This window comes from Miniopterus schreibersii (assembly GCF_964146895.1).
Source record: "Miniopterus schreibersii genome assembly, chromosome: 3".
NCBI classification, from domain to species: Eukaryota; Metazoa; Chordata; class Mammalia; order Chiroptera; family Miniopteridae; genus Miniopterus; species Miniopterus schreibersii.
The window spans coordinates 72663765-72685109 of NC_138103.1; the positions used below are offsets into that span (position 1 = coordinate 72663765).

The 21345-nt window shown below is 40.6% G+C and overlaps 1 protein-coding gene across 1 annotated transcript in view; it reads left to right on the forward strand.

The window, feature by feature from the left end:
- Nucleotides 1-20597, forward strand: part of SGTB (small glutamine rich tetratricopeptide repeat co-chaperone beta) — a 32476-nt gene extending 11879 nt beyond the window's left edge. The window contains exons 4-11 of the mRNA XM_081132819.1: nt 693-762; nt 3388-3487; nt 9553-9657; nt 13594-13732; nt 13837-13899; nt 15916-15953; nt 16191-16274; nt 17374-20597. Coding sequence (XP_080988945.1) covers nt 693-762; nt 3388-3487; nt 9553-9657; nt 13594-13732; nt 13837-13899; nt 15916-15953; nt 16191-16274; nt 17374-17485 — 711 coding nt within the window. The 3' untranslated portion in view covers nt 17486-20597. The remainder of the gene's footprint in view (nt 1-692; nt 763-3387; nt 3488-9552; nt 9658-13593; nt 13733-13836; nt 13900-15915; nt 15954-16190; nt 16275-17373) is intronic.
- Nucleotides 20598-21345: the final 748 nt, after the last annotated feature.

The following is a 21345-nucleotide window of genomic DNA, read 5'->3' on the forward strand; positions in this document are numbered from 1 at the left end:
AAGAATTTTGAGGATGATTGTAGGTGCTCATCAGAAATTTTATACCGTTTTCATGTTATGATAAAATTAGTACATACCCATTGTTTTAAAAAAATTGGACAATATGAAAAGATAAAGAAGAGACTGAAAATTTTATCTCCAGATATTACAACTCTTAACCTTTTGTGTACACCCTTCCAGTCTTTGTTTTTTAGCCTGTGTGTGTGTACACATATTTAAATAATAGGATCATACAGTAAATACTTTTGTTGGTAAATTGTGAATTTGACTTACTAAGATATCTCTTAGGATATTAAACATTACCTCTCAAAATTTTCATTAATATAAACAATCCCATAAAAATAAACAATCCCTTGAATATATTTCTAGTCCCATTTTTCATATACTGATTCCATATTTTTGTTCATGAAGTAGGATTTCTAGGTATAGGGAAAGCAAGTAAAAAAAATAATTGATTCACAGTTGCCCATTATCTTCTAGAAAAATTCTACATATACTCTTTTCCAATAAAAGTATGTGATGGCTTTCCCCCTGTTCTTGCTAACACTGTGATTTAGGTGTTAGGTTTCATGATGTGGAATTACAGATGATTTACCGTGGTATGGGTAATCCATTAGTACATTACTTAAAGTTCTTTGGGATGACTTCTAATGTAGCTAAGTGGAAGTATATTAATTTTTATTTATTTTCAGAATGACACTCTGCCTCTCTCAAACTCAGTACCTGACGATGTGGGAAAAGCTGACCAATTAAAAGATGAAGGTAAATATTTCATAAAAAAATTACTTGGTAAAACTTTCTGAAAGTCTGGTGAAAATGACTCTATCAATCGATAAAATTCTGGTTTACACAGTGAAAGAGAATTGAAAGCGATAGAGCCTGGCTGGCATGGCTCAGCAGTTGAGTATCAACCTGGGATCCAGGAGATCACCGTTTGATTCCCAGTCAGGGCACATGCCTGGGTTGTGGGTTCAATCCCCAGTGGGGGGTGTGCAAGAGGCAGCTGATCGATGATGTATCTCTCTCCCTCTCTCTCTCTCTAAAAAAAAAAAAAATCAATTAAAACATATTTAAAAAAAGAAAAGAAAGTGGTAGAGAAGGAGTGCAAGTAGAGGGCGTCTGCGGGCGGTATAGGTGTGACTTGCTTCAAGAGAACCAGACCCACTGTGCATAAAGCCTGCAAAACAAATCACTTGAGGGCCATGACTTATAACTGTATTTGCTGTGAATACTCTAGGATCCCGGATTCTTCTTTATACTTAATCAAATAGATGAAGATAATTTTTTGCATTATTTTAACTCACGTATATTTATTGTTTTTGAGTTCTTTGAAATTTGTTAATCCATGCATATAGAGCTTGACCTAAGTGTTTATTAGTTAGCACATCTGCTTGCTACAGTATTAGATTTTCTAACAGTGAATATTAGATTTTCTAATAGTGAATATTAAAACCAAGCACTCTTGGTTTAATAAATAGATCACAGTTGTGTGAGAACAAATGGCCATGGTAGGTTGTCAAGCACAGGGTCACTCAGGCCTGCATGTTACACTTCCCTGTGTTAGTTGTGTCTTCTGGCCAACTGGTATCTTCCTGCAAGGTTGCTTTCAGATATTTTTGTGTGCTTTGCTTCTGAAGAGCGTCTGTAAGATAAGGTGAAACCCAGAAGAGTTCATTGTTATTCCCTGACACGGCACAGAAATATTGGCATATCTAATAGGGTTGTTTTGATAATTGAAGGAGACCATTTTATAGGAGAGTACCATGCAACTATAAAGTGCTGTCCAATGCTTAGTTATATTTGTCTTCACAAAATTCACCATTGGTGTCCTGAAGTTTTGCATATTAAATACTTTGTAACTTGAAGCTTTTTCTCATCAATATGTATAAATGTATTTATACACGTAGTAATATATACATTATAGTACCTATATATTTGAGGTCGTTTATAGGAAAAGACATACAATAGGTTTTAATAAAGTGATAAAAATGATAATAAAATGCCACCCCAAGTCAAAAAGTTCCATTGACAACAAGGAAATCCCAATAATCCAGAGAATGCAAGTCTTTTACATGGAAGGAGCAAATCTGTTTAAGTGCCTGTGCTCATGCAGTGAACTTACTCATGTAACTATGAAAGCTACATGACCCTCTTCTTTTTGGCGGTGGGGAGAAAAAGAATTTCCTTAACTTTTAAAAAACAGTCGTATTGAGCTATAATTCACGTACACGTGGCTCACTCCTTTAAAGTATACAGATTCATTGGCTTCTAGTATATTCACAGAGTTGTATAGCCATTACCATAATTATGGAACATTTTTAATACCCCCCAAAGAAACTGAGTACCCATTAGCAGTCACTCTTTGCATTCATTTCTGATTCTTAATTTGCAGTAACTTTTTATGATTTTAGATCCTTTTATCTACCTGCATTAATTTAATGTTCCTTTTTCTGTTCCTGCAAATGTACACTCCCTCTCTTCCCATTAATTAGCTAATGATCTATTAAAAAACAAACCTGATAGGAGAGCTTCTGGTTTAGAGACAGCTGGGAGGAATAATAGAGCCTTTGGAGATAAAAATCCTTTCTCCTAATTCTAGTGTTTTAAAAATTTTAATTCTGTACAAAGAACCAAATTGGATCTTTTTTCTGTTTGATGGAATACAAATGATAGCCCCAAGAAATCCCTTATTTTATTGACCCGTTGCTAACCTTGCTAAATGATTGCCTGGTGTATCTGCAGACACGCTTCCTGAAAACCAGTACCCTGTGGGCTAGCCATGGTATCTGAAATTCTGTCTTTCTGGAAATTAATGTCTAATAATCTTCTTTTCAAAAGAATCTATGTCTGGAAGAGAGAGTACACAAAAATATTATCTGCCAGAAACATACTCACATGATCAGCTCCGCCAGCTTACCCACGCAGCCGTGGGGAAGGCCTGGCTGCTCGGCAGATGGACGTTTTGACAGGGAAGGAGTGCAAGGTGAGGTCTAGATTGAGGTGATTATCGAGGAGGGTGTTGCATTAAGATGCTGTTGGGCAGCTTTAAAAGAAAGGAAAGAGATGAAGATCACAGTGAGAAGAGATTCCAGTTTTGCCATGAGATAATCATAACTGTTACATTTACTCACTGATTGAAGCCTGGGTTTTATAAGATACACAAACATTAATTTTTTTTAAGACTCCACATTGTCAAAATCATTCAAACACACTGAAGGGTAAGGAACATTGACTATCGTACAATATAAAATTTATCTCCTATGTAACTGAAAAATCATGTTGCTCCCCTTTGTATTATTGGAGTTTCTGAGATTAAAATATATCTTTCAGACTTTATATTTGTCCTGTATATGATTCTTACTGTACCCACTGATGACTTTATTTTAGGCAATAACCACATGAAAGAAGAAAATTACGCTGCTGCAGTGGATTGTTACACACAGGCGATAGACCTAGATCCAAACAATGCGGTTTATTACTGCAACAGGTAAGCTGGCCTCATTGTGGCAGGTTTACAGCTCCAAAGACTTGCATGAATAGCTCTGAAGGAGAACTGTAAAATTTGTGGATAAAGAAGGAAAACAATAAACTCAAAACTCATAAACTTAGCATTAGAGGCAACCTCTTACTAACCTTTTGGCAAATTTTGTTTGATGTAAGTGTAATCAATTTTAGACTCGGCTTTATTTACTCAGTATATCATAAACATGCTCTTCCTTTACTGAAATCCTTCATGGACACTGTTTAAATTGATATCAGTTAGTCTGTTATTACCTCTTCATCTTTTTTATATTTCCAGCACCTACCATTATGGCTGGCAAACTAGCACTCAGTGTTCTTTTACTAAGTGGATAGATGTACCTTAATTTACTTAACTGTCTTATGTCCATGCATTAAACAAGATTCTTGGCAATACCTATACTTGCTTTTCATTTAATTATTGTTAACTTGGAATCAATAATTATGCTTCTCTTTTATATTTAAATAATATCTTTCCCCCTGAGGAGCTCAGTAATAGGGCATGCAACTTAATATTAAATAATTAGAAGACTTAATTTGTATATTTAATACAAATATTGAATAAAGCTTTAGGATTTAAGACTCTAGTAGCCATAAATCTTTCGATCTAAATCTTCCTTTTGATATTAAATTTTTACAGTTTTATTACTAATCATAATATTGTTCACATATTAAACTCAATAAAATGAATCAAAGTTTACTGTTATAGACGTGACTTTTGTGTTAGAAAACACACAGTTGGCACATTTCTTGAGCACGGGCCTTTCTCTTCTAGCATTTACATTCTGTTTTGACCTTTTAGAACCCTAATCATGCTTTAGACTCTGTTTGGATACCAGAAAAACCTGAGTCCTTTCTTGAAAACATGTTATTTATTTTTGCTTCTTTCCTGTACTCCTAGCATTTACCATGATATGTAACATTTATTTAAGTTTATCATGTGTCCTTCCTTATAGTTCTATGCATACTTGTTTTATTTATTCAGGTGAAGGGTAGACTGGATCTTGTATCTATTTGTATCTCCTATAGTACCTAGTACTGTGCCTCACAGGAGTTCAGCCAGTTTTTTTGTTGGATGCAACATGCTGTGGTCATGTTGATGTGACCAGGCACTCACACTAACACTTGCATGCATAGAGCAACAAATAATTGAGGATAGGTCTAAAACGTTTCTAAGCAGTTTTTGATATGAAATGATATTTTGTATTAAACTAGCTAGTTTTCTATGTCTTCTGTTTCTAAACAGTATTGTTATTTCTCTTGCACAACTTCATTGCTGAGTACATTACTTTACCCATAGTAGTCTTATGTTTCTGGAATGGATGGACGGTTGAATGACTGAGGCAATAAATGGAATTAAAGATACTTAAGGAAAGAGAGAGACCGTGTTGGAAAGAATTTGTCTGGAAGGCCTCTCGGGTGATGGGGAATTTGAGTTGGAGCTGGATCTTATGGACAGGTAGAACTAAGGTAGAGAGAGGAGAGGGGAAGGCATTTTAGCTTGGAGAGTACAGTAGTTTAAAAGGCAAAACTGGGACTGATCAGGGCATTGTACCAGGGAATGCTAGTGACATTGTGACCTATGAGGGAGCTGGGAACAGGGACGACATTGTTTTGCATTTTGTTTTGTTTTTGCCTCCATAAGCACTGTAGTCATTAGGTTCACTGGGATTTGTACTTGGTTTGTTGAATTTGGAGTTAATCTCGGTTTGGCCACTTACTGGCTACGTCACCCTGGGCAGCCACTTAATCTTTTTGAACCTCATTTCCTCACTTGTAAAATAGAGATAATAATAGCTGTGAGGAGAAATAATATAAAGTCTCTAGCATATATAGTCCTAGGCTTTCAATATATTTCTTTCAGAAACTGGAATTCCTAGTTGTAGGAACAGGTTTTTGCTATAATTTATCTATGCGTGATATATACAGGGTGGGGGAAAAGTAGGTTTACAGTTGTGAGTGTGCAAAACAGAGTTTATTCTTGTGTTACTATTTATTCATTATTGTTTTCCATCTGAACAACTGTAAACCTACTTTTGCCCCACTCTGTAGTATGGGAAAGGTAAGGTACCTGTGATTTTCTTTCTGCCTTATTTTCCATAAAAATAGAGCACAAGTAATATCCATGCTCTCGCTCTAACAAGCTAAGGAGAGCGAGGTTGCTGGAAGCATGGCGACTCTAACTGCATTGTTCCGCTGGAATTTCATTAGTTCTGCCCTGATGACCAGGCGCAGGGCAGGCCGAGCGGGCGGACGCCGAGTGTTCCGTGCGGGCCCTGGCGCGCTGGCGTCTTCTCTCGGGAGATTCGAATGCAGCCCGACTTCCTTCCCCCCTCCGGCCTCAGGCTCTTTCTCCTGTGAGCCACGGGAGTCCGCCTTCTTCCTGGCTCGCAGCGGGTGACCTGAAGCCAGAGGCATCAAGAGGGAAACAGTCTCCCCTTCCCTCCCACCCTCCACCGCGCAGTGCTCTCCTTGTTTCCTCATCAGTGTCTGAAGCCGTGATCAGGGTCTTCCTGTTCCCTTTTACCTCCCAGACAGCCCCTTCGTTCCGCCTCCGTTTCCCTGTCTGCTCCCTTAGTCCAGCTTCTTCACGTTGGCTGAACGAGTGGCTCCCCGTTTCTACCTGCACTCCCCACTCCGTCTTGTGCCAAAAGGCTCTTTCTAAAATGCTCAATTGGTCATCTCGTTCTTGCTTTCCGCCCGCTGGTTCTGAATACCTTCATGATTGGATGTAAGCTCCCCAGCACGATACATAAGATCTTCATAATCTAGGCTCTTTTTTCCTTTTAACTTTATAATCTTCACTTTTTCCCTCCCCCGTTCCTCTTCTCTCTACTCTGTGCACATGGAATATGAAATTTACCGACTAAACGAATACGGTGTTGCGCCCTCTCTCCATGCCTTTATGTACCCTTCCTCTGCGCAGACGATTTCCTACCTTATCTAGTCGGTCAGCTGCTAGTCACCCTTCACGACGCTGGTAGGTGCTGCTTCTCTTGGGAAGACTTTCTTAATTTTTTCTGTCCCCAGCCTCCTGCCCCTTCCCCACCGGGTCCTATGGAGTGGTGCTGCCCAGTATGGTAGCTTCTAGCCACGCGTGGCCGTTCAAATGTAAAGGCATTAAAATGAATAAAGTAAAACAGTGAAGTAAAAGTGCACTAGCTTGTTTCAAGTACTCTTCAGTCACACGTGGCCGGGGTGACTGTACTGCAGAGCACAGATAAAGAACCTGGCTGTCACAGAAGCTCTGTGAGGCAGCTCTGCGCAGGGTTAACCACGCCTTCCTCTGTCGTCTCTTCCTTTGACATTTCCTCTGTCGTGCTCCTGATGCTACGTATTTATTTATTCACATGTCTGTTTCCCTATTAGACAGTGAAAGGTTGGAAGGCAGAGATATATTTTCCTCATCTCTGTGTACCTGGTTTTGAGTTCAGGGTTTGGCGCATTGTAGATGTTCAACAAAGGTTAGGGTTGAATTGATTCGGGATTTTACAAGGGAGAACTTGAAGACTCCTAATGGTGGAGGAGCCCGTTTTATGTGTCTGTATGTACAGTGTTTCCTCATATCTCTGTAAAGAAGAGCTTTCCTAACCTTTCTCCCTTTTCCACTTTCTTCCTCCTAGCCCTCCCCCAACTTTCTTAGAGTAATTATAGACTTAGGAATTTTTAAAAATTCACTATTCAATGTGTTATAATAAATTACCATAATTATTATTTCTATACTTAAGTTACCCCATATCTGGCTAGTGGCAGCTCCTCTAAACTGGCTGTATCCTCTTATGTAACTTCATTTGTTTTCTAACGCTTTCTTGCTTTCCGAGACGACAAGGTATTCCAGATTGGCTCTGTATTTTCTCTGCCCTAGATGTGGGCCCAGCTGTTTCTGTAAGTAGCCCCTGTTGCTTTTATTAGAGAGTGGTACTTAGAAACCAAGGCCTGATTGTAAGAGGTGATCATTGCTACTGAAATGTTGCTGCTTCTAGGTCCTTTCAGTGGACAGAGCTAGGAAATATATTGTTTTCAAAAGTCTTCAATTCATACAGATGCCTTCCATTCACATTCCAGTGCCACAGAGATCTCCCTCACCTCACCCATTTTCCATTTTCTCTCTCCCTCTCAGAGCAAAACCCCGGTTTCCTGACATCGTCAGTATCGTTACTCACTAGCTCTGTCCTCTCTCCTTCAGCTGGAATTACAGCGCCCATGTTATCACACTAGGACGTCTAGGTGGGCGTCAGGATTTCTTTGCAATTATTTTTGTCCTCAGAATACATCTCACTAAGGGTAGGCGTGCAGGGTCCTGTGCTCGAATGTTACTTGAATACTTTTTCTTTTTTAAAATACCCAGTTAGGATCATTCGTTCCAGTTATTCAGGTGGAAGGTCTGCGTTTTCATCCTTGCTGAAGTCTCACTCCCACTTCTATCCCCTTCCCACCAACCCTCCAGGACTAGAGACTTTCAGTATGTGACTTCTGAGCCACGTAAATGTTTTCCTTAAAACTAAACTAAAACAGATGATCAGTAAGTAATGACTCTGTCCTTAGTAAAGCTCTCGGCCTTACGTCTGATGTTTCCGCGCCGGCTTTCTTGCGCTGGGTTTTCCGTTTGCCTGATTGTCTTTTTCTGTCCCCTTTAAACTTCAGCCTGTGTGTGACCATGTTCTAAGTGACGTCTTATGTATACAGTTTGAGAATGTGACTTCCATGTAGGCAACTCTGTGATTACTTAGATATTTGAATTGTTTTGTGCTGTCTTACTTTTTGGCTTCTTTTCCTTCCCCCTCTTCCCCCCTCTTTTATTGTTATTTTTACTTTATTTTCTTTCTAATTATTTGGAGGTGACACACTCTCCATCTCTTCTTTCAGTGGTCATCCTTGTCACAGTGGTAGTTTGTGTCGAGCATTCAGTCAGACAGATCCACACCTCTTTTCCATGTGAACTGCCTAAACAGGATTGTTGAATTCTGTATTTTCACATGTAATTTTTTTAACTGAAGCAAAGATGACTCTGTTTATATATTTTTTCAAGTTTTATCATCTTAGTTTGAGAAGTAAGGGTCTCAGTCATGCTGTAAGAAGAAAGGTTGACGGACAGTTGGATTCACCACCACCTTTCTTTATAGCCTGCCAGCTCGAGCACTCTCGAGGCCGGGAATATTATTTTGATGACTGCCCTGTTACCCCTAGAAAAGTATCTGTGCCTTAGCTAGCCCTCAGTAGATGTATTAGTTGAATGAATGAAGTAGAAACATTTAGTCTGGAGAGGAACAAATAGGGTAGTAGTGAGATGCAGCACAGGAGACATTTTGGAACTTTTCAGTTTGAAGGAATTGTGTGTTGAACAGAAATGCTACTTGTTACGGCCCTGAGGGTGGAAGTCAGGACTACGATAGGGAAACAGAGAGCTACCTACTCTCAGGATCGTGTGGAGGGGTAGTGAGTGGCTTTATTATACTGTTAGGTCCCCATTATTCCAGAGAGTTTGTTAGACATAAACTGGAAGGGGTTAAAAATTCCTTAATTGTGCTGAGATTCTATGTTACGTAGATGGAATACATTGCCATCCTTAATTTACAGCCAGATTTAGGTGCATGGTTAAATGGGGTTTTTCAGTTTGGATTTGTCCAGTGATCTTGATGCTGCCAGCATAGTGATCATTGAACAGCACAGTGCCGAGGAGCCGTTCACAGCAGTCACTCACTCTGTGTGCCTCCCTGGTAATCCCAGATGTCCTCGCGTTTTCAGTTTTCTGTTTGGGCAAATTAAGAAGGCAATAAGGAGGTCGATCAGTTGTATGGCTTGCATATTTTGTCTTTTCTATAGCAAAGCAAACAGTGAAGGGCAGCTTTCATATTTTCTCTGACTTTGTTTCTGAGTTATTTGATTATAAAATTCTCTTCAGACGGTTTGACTTAGGTGTTTCCTGGGAGTGATACATTGGGACAAAGAAAAGGTAGTTGTATTAGAACCTGAGGGTCTAAATTAGGGCCTTGAAGGATGCTTATAATAAAAAACCTCTTCTCTTTCTCTTAGGGCTGCTGCTCAGAGTAAGTTAGGTCACTACACTGATGCAATAAAGGACTGTGAAAAGGCAATAGCGATCGACTCAAAGTACAGCAAGGCCTATGGGAGAATGGGGTAAGTTCTGGACAGTGACCAGAGCAGTACCGCGTTGTATCACTTACGCTGTTCTGAATGGCTTGCGTTTGAATTTTCTGCTTAATACTGCATCCTCTCAACTAACGAAGATAAATATAACACCGGGGGAGGAAATAACTGCAGTGTCTGTGATGTGGGAGAGAGATGATTAGTTGTATGAAGAATGGTTGGTTGTTGGAGAAAATCATGTAGCCAAAATGAGTAGATTCGCTTCACGTTCAAGACCACAGACCTCAGGAGTGCTCAGTGTTTTTGCAGACAGCCCTGCTTCCTCCTACGCTCACCTTACCACTCTGGGAGCTGACTGCTTCCCACCTGCTCCTCTCCAGATTTCCCCTGCACCCTGCATGGCGACTCTCCACTGATGATAATGCCTTATACGTAACTGGGAAAATGGATGCATTCAGAAGAAAAGCACCTCATCTTCCTCTGGCCAAATCCACCGATCCACCTGCCTCTGTCTACACAGACTGCCTCTTCTGTTAAGGTGGAAGGGTTCTCACCTGAGGCTGTCGCCTTCGTTCACGCTTTAGCTCTCATCCCTCCGGGCCTTCTCCAGGACTTTGCACTTCATCTTCGGCAACACCAGCTTTCCTGTCCCTCACAGCAGTAGGGACTGAAGTGGAAAGGCCACAGAGCCATCGATTGGAAGCACCCTTGCACACGGCTGCACCATTTCTCAGTTCCTTTCTCTACAGAGCCCCATAGCGGTCTGTGCTTCCCGTCTCCTCATCTCTCATGCTCCCTTCAGCGCATTCTGATAGGGCGCTTGTCTATATCGCTCAATGGAGAGCTCTGTTCAGGGTCACCAGTTGTCTATATTTTGCTAAGGCCAAAGTTCAGTTCTGTATCCTCACCCACCCATCTTTTAGTATTTGGCATGATTCAGTTGTTTTTGAAGTACTGCACGCTCTAGGCTTCTGTGACACACACGCCCTGGCTTCCTTCTACGTTACTGGGTGTTCCTTCCCAGTCCTCCTTACTGGGTGCTCCTTCCCAGTCCTCCTTACTGGGTGCTCCTTCCCAGTCCTTCTTCCTGGGTGCTCCTTCCCAGTCCTCCTTCCTGGGTGCTCCTTCCCAGTCCTTCTTCCTGGGTGCTCCTTCCCAGTCCTTCTTCCTGGGTGCTCCTTCCCAGTCCTCCTTCCTGGGTGCTCCTTCCCAGTCCTCCTTCCTGGGTGCTCCTTCCAGTCCTCCTTCCTGGGTGCTCCTTCTCTACCACCTCTAAATAAGGTGCGCATCAGGGCTCTATCTTCTCCGCTCCTGCTCCCTATTCTCTCTTCTGATTTCATCCTGCCCCATGCTTTTATATTCCATTTAAAGTCAGTGCTCACTGCCTGCCCAGCGTGGCTCAGTGGTTGAGCGGCCACCCGTGAGCCAGGAGATCTCAGTTTGATTCCCGGTCAGGGCACATGCCTGGGTTTCGGGCTGGATCCCCAGCAGGGGGCGTGCAGGAGGCAGCCGATCAGTGACTCTCTCATCACTGATGTTCCTCTCTCTCTCCCTTCCTCTCTCTGAAATCAGTAAAACATATTTAAAGAAACATAAAGTCGATGCTCATTATTCATGGATTCTGTATTTATGAATTCACCTACTTGCTAAAAATTTTTGGTAACCCCAAATAAAGTCACTGTGCTTTTGTGTTCATTGTGGTGAAACACTTGAGCCACCTGATGTGCAAGACCTCAGCTGAGGCTGGAGAAGGCCACACTTTGCCTTTTTGTTTCAGCTCTCATGCTGCAAACAAGTGTCCTTTGTGCAGTTTAATGCTATATTTTTTGCATTTTTGTGCCTTTTGTTGTTAATTTCCCTGTTTACAATGCACCCGAATATAGAATGAAGTGTCTAGTGTTCCTCAGCACACGAAGGCTATAATGTGCCTTACAGGAATACTTGTTAGATGAGTTTTGTTCAGGCTTGAGTTAGTGCTGTTGGCTGTGAGTTCAGTGCTGATGAATCGGTGATATATATTTAGGCAGGTTTCTTTAAGCAAGAGTAGGTCTTGATCAGTTGATTGGGAATGGTGTGACCCAAACCTCACAGGAACCTAACCCTGTTTTCCTCTGGAGCAGCTGTTCCGTCCTTGCGAAACCAGCGTCTGTGGTGACTTCACAGAACATAACGACCCGGCATAAGACCAGCTTTGTATGCTGATGGATCTCTTAAGTTACTGCATGCCTTACGTTACACGTCTGAATTCCATATCATACTCAACTTCACCCGTTTCATCTCCATTTATATGGTTAACAGGTGTTCTGAATTTCACATGTCCCAAACAGAACTCTCGTTCCCTTCTTACGCCTTTCCCATCCCAGTAAACGTTACCATCATTCACCTACCAGGGCCTGGGTCAGAAGCCTGGGGTGAGCCGTCCTTCATTCTTCTTATACCTGACACACCTAATCTATCAGCAAGTCCTGCTAATTCTGGTTTCCACATACATGTATCTTGAATTCAAGCATTGATTGCTATCTTGTTTATAACCCTCGTTCAAATTGCTGTCTCTTACGTAGGCTTCCTAACTGGTCTCTCTGCCTCCAGCCCCCACCCCAGCCTCCCACGCTGGTCCTCTGCAGAGGAGCCAGAGAGCTTTCCAGAGCATAAATCTGATCCTGTCACTCCACTGCAATCAGAATAAAATCTAGACTCCAAACCACGCTTCTGTATTATCTGGCACCTGGTGACGCCCTGACATCACCTCTTCCCACAGCTTTCTGTGCTCCTCCTCACAGCCTCTGTCCTGTTCCTCAAGCCTGCCACGCTGGCACCAGCCCCAGGCCTCCGTGGGCGCTGCTGCTGCTGTTCAGCACGTGCTCCCTGACCTTCATGACTGCTTTCTTCTCACCATCCAGCTCTTTTCAGTGTGGCTGCCTCTGAGCAGCTCCCCTAGTCTTTCTCTTTAATGTTACTTTTTATTTGCATATTTATTGTTTGTTTTTCCCCAGGTAGAATTAAATTTTGTCAGACTCAACTACTTTTTACCATTTTTTTCATTCTGGAATCTAAAATAGTGTGTGGTGTACAGTAGGATTTCAGTAAATATTTATTGACTGCTGACTAATTGAGGACTTTGATGAAGTATCTTTCACGGTTGACTGGTAGAAAACTAATAAGGGTCTGATAATTTTTCTGTGGTTAGGCACTGTATTTTATCTAGGTGGGAAGCCTGAGAGGTAAGTCAGCCAAGACTTAGAGTAATTTGTTAAAAACAACCCTAGAACAAATAAAAACCGCAATACTATCTCTCCATATATATCATTATTGTTTAGTTTGAAGTAATTTTCCAATAAATAAATTCTAACAAGGTAGAGGAAAACAAAAATTTAATAACTGACTCTGTCTGGGATAAAAATGTATTATTAAGTTGTAAAGAATGCTAACCTGACCTATTTAACAACTAACATGTCTTGTTCGGGAGTACCCCACAGCCTTTTTAAAATTTTTTATGGCAAACTGATATTTATTGTGACTCAGTGTCTTTGCTAGGAAGTGCACAGTGTGACATTCTGCAACACAAGTCTAGTTCAGAGTCCTTGCAGTGGTTTTAACATCATGGAGTCACATGACCACAAGGTTGTTCGCTCACATCTGTGTGGAGCTTAATCATTCATAAAGCAAATTACTTCACATATGAGGCTTAAAAGTGGAAGGGTGGGTGTGTCCATTTCTAAGCATTAAGTTCATGGTTAATATAAGACAGCCAGTGTTGTCAGCAAACAGGATGGAGAGAGGCCAGACTTACAGAATCTTGGAAAGAGAAGGAATTTTGGTGATGCTCCTGTGAACCAGAGTGTAATGAATAAATTAAGTGTAATCTGGATTCTATCTGAGTTACCAAGAGAGATGTCTGACTGCGTCTGTGATACTCTGGTCGTCTTTCATCACGTGTCTTACACTCGTGCGTGTCGTTCTTTACAGGCTGGCCCTCACTGCCATGAACAAGTTTGAAGAAGCAGTTACAAGTTATCAAAAGGCATTAGACCTTGACCCTGAAAACGATTCCTATAAGTCCAATCTGAAAATAGCAGAACAGAAGTTGAGAGAGGTATCTAGTCCTGTAAGTTATTCGTGCCGAAGGCCCTGAAATAGTTTCTGTCCTTTGTAATTTACTGTAATCAGTTTTGGTGGTTGGAATAATTCTCAGGTGTGATTGTTTCACAGACAGGAACGGGACTGAGCTTTGATATGGCCAGCTTAATCAATAACCCAGCCTTCATTAGTATGGTGAGTGTACTTCCTTTTCTGCTCTGCTGGCTCTGTTTTCCATGAAGCAATATCATTCTAACACGTTTTAGAAACAAACAAGGGAGCTTCTGTGGTGGTGGTGATGGTGGTAATAGAGTGGTGATGCAATGCTGTGGCTGAGATTTTTAACCTGCCTGTGTAGCTGTTTGTGAGAAAGCCATGGATAGACTTCAGGAAACGAATGGATTCCCTGAAATTGTATGTAAAAATTTGTGTACATGTGGAAATGTGCATTTTTCCAGGGAGAGAACCATATTTTTCATCAGATTGGCAAAGGGGTCTGCAAATCTACAAAAGCCACTCTCTTACATGAAAATGGCCCTAGGAAGGCATCTAATAACTGAGGTCGGAGGATTTGGTTATTGTGGTTCCCTATGCTCTCCTTTCAGCATTGTTTGCTTCCAATCTTAAGAATTCATTTGACTTTTTAGTATAATTCTTATATAGATATACACTTCATCCTTCAAAGCAACAAAATTACTTTTAGACCTTTTTGAAAACACACATGCTCTGGTCCAGTATGTGGAAACTCTGGTTTAGTGGGTCAAGGATGTTACCTGGGCATATAAAGCTCCTTGGGTGACGATATACTTCTGGCTGAGAACTATCCTACCAGATGCCTTGCCCTTGGAAGCAGTACCACTTTTCTGTATCCTTCAAAAAATGTCTTGCATCCACTAAATCTTCAGCTGAGTTGAAATGTATAGATGGTTCAATCCTAGTGAGATAAAAAAGTCTTTTTCAACAATTGGTAGGTTTGTAGCAATTGGTAGTTTGTTAGCTGAAGTCTTTGTAGACAATATTTATTTATTTTGAGTATATCGTTACTGATTTCAGAGAGGAAGGGAGAGGGAGAGAGAGAGAGAGAGAAAAACATCAGTGATGAGTCATTGATCAGCTGCCTCCTGCACGCCCCCCACTGGGGATTGAGCCTGAAACCCGGGCGTGTGCCCCGACCGGGAATCGAACCACGATCTCCTGGATCATAGGTTGATGCTCAACCACTGAGCCACGCTGGCCGGGCGACAGTAGTTAATTTTTAATCACTGACGCTAAATGAGGAGTTGGGAAAGCCACCACTTGCTTTTATTACCAGAGAAATAATTGTAGGACTGACTTGCAAGTCAGTAACTCTTGAGTCTCAGGATTGAGGCCAATTTAAGTCAGGCTTGCTACCTAACCAGCACATGTACGTCTCTCCGTAGGTTCTGTGACATTTTTAAACATCGTTACCCATTCCCAGGCCTTAGTTCATGCTGTTGTAGCAGGATGTGGAAATGGATTCGTTTCCAACTCAGCTCGGCCCTCACAGTGCTTGCAGTGAGGTGTGAGACTGCCAGGAGGAGTGCAGCGGGGCCTAGAGACGTTGTGTGGGCCTTGAAAAGGGTCGGGTTGACAGAGATTAAAAGCGGACTTCGGGGCACAGCTGTTGGGGTTACTGCTGCCTCTGCAGACTTAGACTCAGTTTAAATTTTACATAAATATTGTTGACTACCAATTTGAGGCCAAAAAATGGTTTATGCTTTCAAAATGGGAAGTTTCAAAAGCGTGTATGTGTATCAATAGAATTTCCCCCCTCCTCAAGCAAGCATGGCAAAACTTGAAACTGCCAAGCCCCGCGGAGCCAGGTCACATGGCTTAGGGTGAGCAGTCTTGAAGGGGACCCTCTCAGGGGCAGGAGACTCCTCATACTTAGTTTCTGTTTCTCCGTTTGGCTTTATCGAGCCGACCAGTGGTCATAAGTATACTGCTGTCAGTATCCTTGGTTTGTCCTGCTGTCCATAGTCTCTCCGTCCTTGCAGTGTGTTTAAATGCCATTGTTTTCTAGTACCCCTCTTTTACATTCCCGTTCACTCTGAACAGCATACTAAAACTACAGGATGTTAGCACACACATGCTTTTGCTTTCATTCCTGTTTTCTTTTTAAAGAAATCTCTGTGAAAGATCCCTAAATATTAGCTACCTTTAATGGGAGATGCCATTTTTCAATTCCAGGCAGCAAGTTTAATGCAGAATCCTCAAGTTCAGCAGCTGTAAGTATAAAGAACAAGCATATTACATTTCCCCCTCCACCTGCCGGCTCCTACTCAGGCACAGCAGCTCCACAGTGATGATTCCCCCAGACCACCAGCCACTTGGCACTTAGAGTCACACACACTCAGTCTAACCTTCTGCAAGATGCAGGCATATTTAACTGACTGCCCCTTGGCCAGTATCGTCCTTGGTAAGACCATCTGCCAACCCAGTGATACACCTCTTGCCTACTCTAGAATGTCAGGAATGATGACAAATGCCATTGGAGGACCTGCTGCTGGAGTTGGGGGCCTAACTGACCTGTCCAGCCTCATCCAAGCGTAAGTGTTACTTAAAATAGAAATAGTAAAAAAGTGTTTTACAGTTTGCCCGTAGTTAAAATAGAAAGTTTAAAGAAAGTATTTTATGTCTTACAGTTAGTCTGTCTCTAAAGTGAGGGGACCAGGGCTTTTTTTTTTAATTCTTATCATTTACTATTAGTATCAGTGGCCTCGCTAGTTATTAAATTTAAAAGGCGTTCATAAGTTGGAATTTTCAGACTGAAGGGCAGGAATCCAGAGATCTGTATTCAAGAAAAAGTTTTTCAGCAGATCTGAATAGCTACAAGGATGGATATTGAAGTCAAGTAGCTATTCAAAGTCTGCATGATTTAGGTGCATACATATATTTAAAAATCATATATTACATATATACTAAAGTTCAGACAATCTAGGAAAGAATTTTAGTCAAGCTTTTCAGTGCACGTCACCACTAAAGGAACACCCTGCACCATCTCGTTACCTTCACTTCCAAGCAGGCTGCTGAAGAGAGTCTGCTCTCAATCTGTGTGATGCCGTCACTAAAGATTTTATCTGAAGCCACACATATCATTTGCTGTTTGTGATCATGACCATGCAACCCCATTGGCAACATTGCATTTTTAGTGACCTTTAAGTGGCATAATGATGGTGGTGTCTAACCCTCGCAATTGAGGGTCACACATCAGGAATCGGCGTTAAATCTGCCTTTTAAAAATCAGTTCTGTTTAGTGACTTCTATCCACATCTCCAAATGGGTGTGACGTGTCACAGGGGAGACTAAGACTTGACTGCAAGAGCAAATACCTTGCATCACACTCGAGCACATACGATAAAAGCATATACTTTTGAGCCCTTTATTTGTGGTTAAGCACCAGAGGGGGTGGATTTCACGCTGCTAGAGAACTTTTTGGCTTGGGTGTCTCGTTTCTTAAAAGGAACAGTGCTTTGTAATAATGCCATGTGGAGGCACTGGCAAACTTGCAAATACTATAGTTGTGATTCCAAAACTTGTCTTTCTAGAATTGCCTTTCGGTAGTTCACCCACCTCTTGAAGTCCTTTTTGCGGGTATTGTGTGACTGGGAATTCCCTAATTCATACCGCTTTGCCTCTCACTCTCAGGGGACAGCAGTTTGCTCAGCAGATACAGCAACAGAATCCTGAACTTATAGAGCAACTGAGAAATCACATCCGGAGCAGATCATTCAGCAGCAGCGCCGAAGACCACTCCTGACCGACAAGGACCCTAGGGTGCAAACGGCCATGGCTCCGCTGATGTGTCTGCTGTAGATAGTGGCCAAAAAACAAAAACAAAACATCTAAACAAATCTGTCTAGACAGTAGGTTTATCACAAACAGACTTGAACACATGCCTCCTTTGTAAACAAGTGGTCAGTAGCCATGTATGTGCCAATACAGCACTGGACAGGGTTCCATTTTCAAATCTTCATCATCACATCTGTATATTAGGCTTAATAGCGTAAGGCTGTTTGTTGGTGAGTTCTCTGGCTCCCAGTCCTCTTAGCAAACCTTCAGAAAGGGAAGATGGCCAAGAGGAGAGGGCTCACATGCTGGGTTAGGAGGAAGGTACCTGCTACTGAGCAGCACGTCTGCCAAGGAGAAATTTGTTACCTAGGATTAGTGTTAATAGTGCTACCAGGACCAGAACATGTACATAGGGGCCAGTCCTGTCTCCAGTGCTGCTTGTTTCAGTGGGTGGCAGGGAATCCAAGAGCTGGTGGACAGCAGAACTTGGAGGAAGGGAAGAAAGAATAGATGCTATGAATGTGTATAAAGTGAAGGTAGGTGGGATGCTCAGGTTTTTGCATAGTTCTTAACTAACCTTGCCTGCAGTTTGGTATTTATAACATCAGCATGGCCAGTTATGCTGTGTACATAATAAAATGCATTTAGAAATCCTTAATGGTCTGCTTAGGTCAGTCGTTTATTCAGTTTAACTAGCACAACTTCCCCACTGGTGACCTTACCATGGAAACTCTCTCAAATATACCTACATTTAAATAAGTCAATGACTTGGCTCTTAAGTTAAGGATTTTCTAAGTGGCATTTAATTATGTGCTCATAAACACTGATTTTTTAAAAATTTAGTAATTATTTGATGGGTTACAGAAAGCATCTGTCATTAACAATGCTTGTTTGTGTAATCCTCTGTTATGATTTGGTTTGGCATGTTGCTTTTATGCTTAACCTTAATTTGATGCAACTTAAACATAATAGGGGACATAAAATATATTGAAATTAGAATAGATATCAGTGGAGAGAAATGGCATTGTTATAATGGTATTAATGGCATGGCTCTAACTATAGTGATGGATGAGACTTCTAACTGGAACTTCTTTTGTGAATTATGAAATAGGTCAAGTTGGGGAGATGCGTAGTGATTTCACAAGTGTTGTGAGAGAAAACTGAAAAATAATGTAATATTGAATTAGTTATGCTGGTAATAATTAGGGCCTTATTATAACTATTCTCCTCAAAAGATGACTTATTTCGAAGTTTAAAACCCAACTCTTCCCTTGTTTCCCTTTGTGAGATTAGACCAGTGGTTCTATAATTTCCCTGTAAGAGCTACCTGGCGAATTTGCTGAAAATGCAGATTCAGGACCACACTTGCCATTTTTATATAGTGGATCCTGTAAAAAGGTCCGAGCAGCACCATTTTAAACAGTACACCAGGTGGTTCTGATATAGATCCAAAGACTCTAAATTTAGAGTGAGCAACACTGAATTAGAGATTTCTCCTCAATTAGACCAGCAAATACCTAATCCCCAACCCCCCACCCCTTGGGCTTATGCTACAACGAAGACTTATATGAACCTACAGTTCTGTCCAGAGAAGAGCAGGACTTAAGTCTTAGGCCTTCTGAATTAAATCTCCTATATTCCATCTAAACCAACTAAATTTTTCATAAATTCAGCTCCTAGTGTTGAAGTGTTACACAGAATGAAAGTGATGACATTGATGAAAAAAAGCAAAGCTGATCCTTAATTAAAAATTAGTCACTCTTATCCAATGTTGAGTAAGAAAGTTTCTAGCATAGCTATCTTGAGGACATTAAAAGTGCTTTCAGATTGATAAACTGGTAAGCCTCTAGCTCACTGACCAGGAAAAGAAAATACAAATCAATATCAGAAGTGAAGGAGGGATATCAGCGCAGACCCTGTAGACATTAAAAGGATCATTAAAAAATGACAACCAATTTTAGGTTCATATAGTCAACAATATTCCTTATAAAATAGAAAGTACTAAAGCTCACTGAAGAAACAGGTATCCCCCAGAAAAGAAAGCTCCAGTCCCAAACAGTTTCATTGGGGAAATCCACCAAAAAATTAAGGGGGAAATAATCTCAATCTACACAACCTCCCAGAAAACAGGAGGAGATATTTCACAATCATTTTATACACCCACTACTCTGATACCAAAATCAGCAAAGACATTATAAGCAAAACCCTTTAGAACAATGTCGTGATTGCTAGCACCTGCTGTGAAGACAGCCTTTTCCCAGCAGGAGTCAGTGTGTTTGGTCCTGTCACCTATCCAGGTTGTGTCTTTGTGAATGTGCCGCATAATGAGCTCAGCCTATGTGGATCTGCTCACTCACCTGGTTCCCACCCGATTCAGGCCACTTTTGATCTTCCAGTACCTTCCTCACTTTGGAATCACTGCATTTCAATGAAGTTTTGTGTAGTTGGAGTATACTTGCTACTCATTATAAGAAATGCCCCAAATATTATTCTTGCTCATCTGAAACAGGGCATTAAAGTGAATCTTTATATACAGTCTCCTTAGGGATGACTGACTTCCATGAACCATTTCATTGCTGTAGCTATTATGATGCTATGTAAAACTTAAAATTTTTTTTATGCAAATGATGTTTTCATTTAATGTACCAAATTATCTAATTTTTATAATATGGTTTAAACAAGATCCTTTCTAAAATGAGATTATCTAATTTTTATTTAAAGAATGAACCATATGTGTCTAGGTTATTGCTTGCAAAAAGATACTTTGTAATTAAATCAAATATGGCAGATTCCAAGTGACCATTATATGTTACATTTTAAATTTGAAGCAGAGTGAGACAGAAGGTTCAGTCATGAGAAGATGCTTGAAAAGCCAGGGAAGCACCCAGTGCAGGGGCTATAAAGTCTTATCATTAATCAATCTTGTTCGTTTGGGAAGGGAGATGGATGTTGCACACTGCTTGCATTTTATTTTGCATTTCATCAATTATAATTTAAGGAGCAAATCTCACCTGAATATAGCTTTCATTTTGGACCAATTTGTCATGGCAATAAATAATTACGCACTTAAGAAAAACCAATTTTTGTATTTGACTTAATGTACTCTTACATTTAAGCAATTATATATACATCCTTATATTTCAACTTACCAAAATAAGTGTTTATTTAACAGCATAACTTTTTATTTCCTGACAAAACATTGAAACATTTATTATGTTCATGTTTCAAAGTTGTTTACAATCTTAACTTTTTCACTGTTTTGTTCAGGGCATAAGTAAATTAGTGTGATTACATGTAGAAATAGAAGGTTTTATAATATTAATACATGGTTTAGAGTTCAAAATCAAATTATCAGAAGCTGGAAATCCTTTAAATATGCCTATTAAAATAAGTGGTTTTTTTTTTTAATGAGGAAAAAAACTGGACTTTTGGACTTAGAAAAGCATCAGGCTTCCTAGTTAAATGTTAACAGAGTAATCAACAATCTGAGAAATAAAACCAATTATGATCTGCTGTTAGTAACTGAAACTCGACGTGTAGATTTGCATGTATACACACAGATACACACCAATACAATAATTCTGAAAACAACTAAAAAAATTCATACTGTTAGCATATACAAGGTTACTAGAGTACCATCCCAGTTGCTTTAAACAGCTTATTCTGTTGACCGAGCAGCTAGGGAAAAAACTGGAGTTAACGGAAATATTTTTAAATAACATAGTATAAAAATTCTGAAGTTTTAAGAAACAGCTGTATCTTCTAGATTAAGGTCAGCAAACTATAGCCTGCCGGCCAGCTGCTTGATTTTGTAAACACCACTGTGCT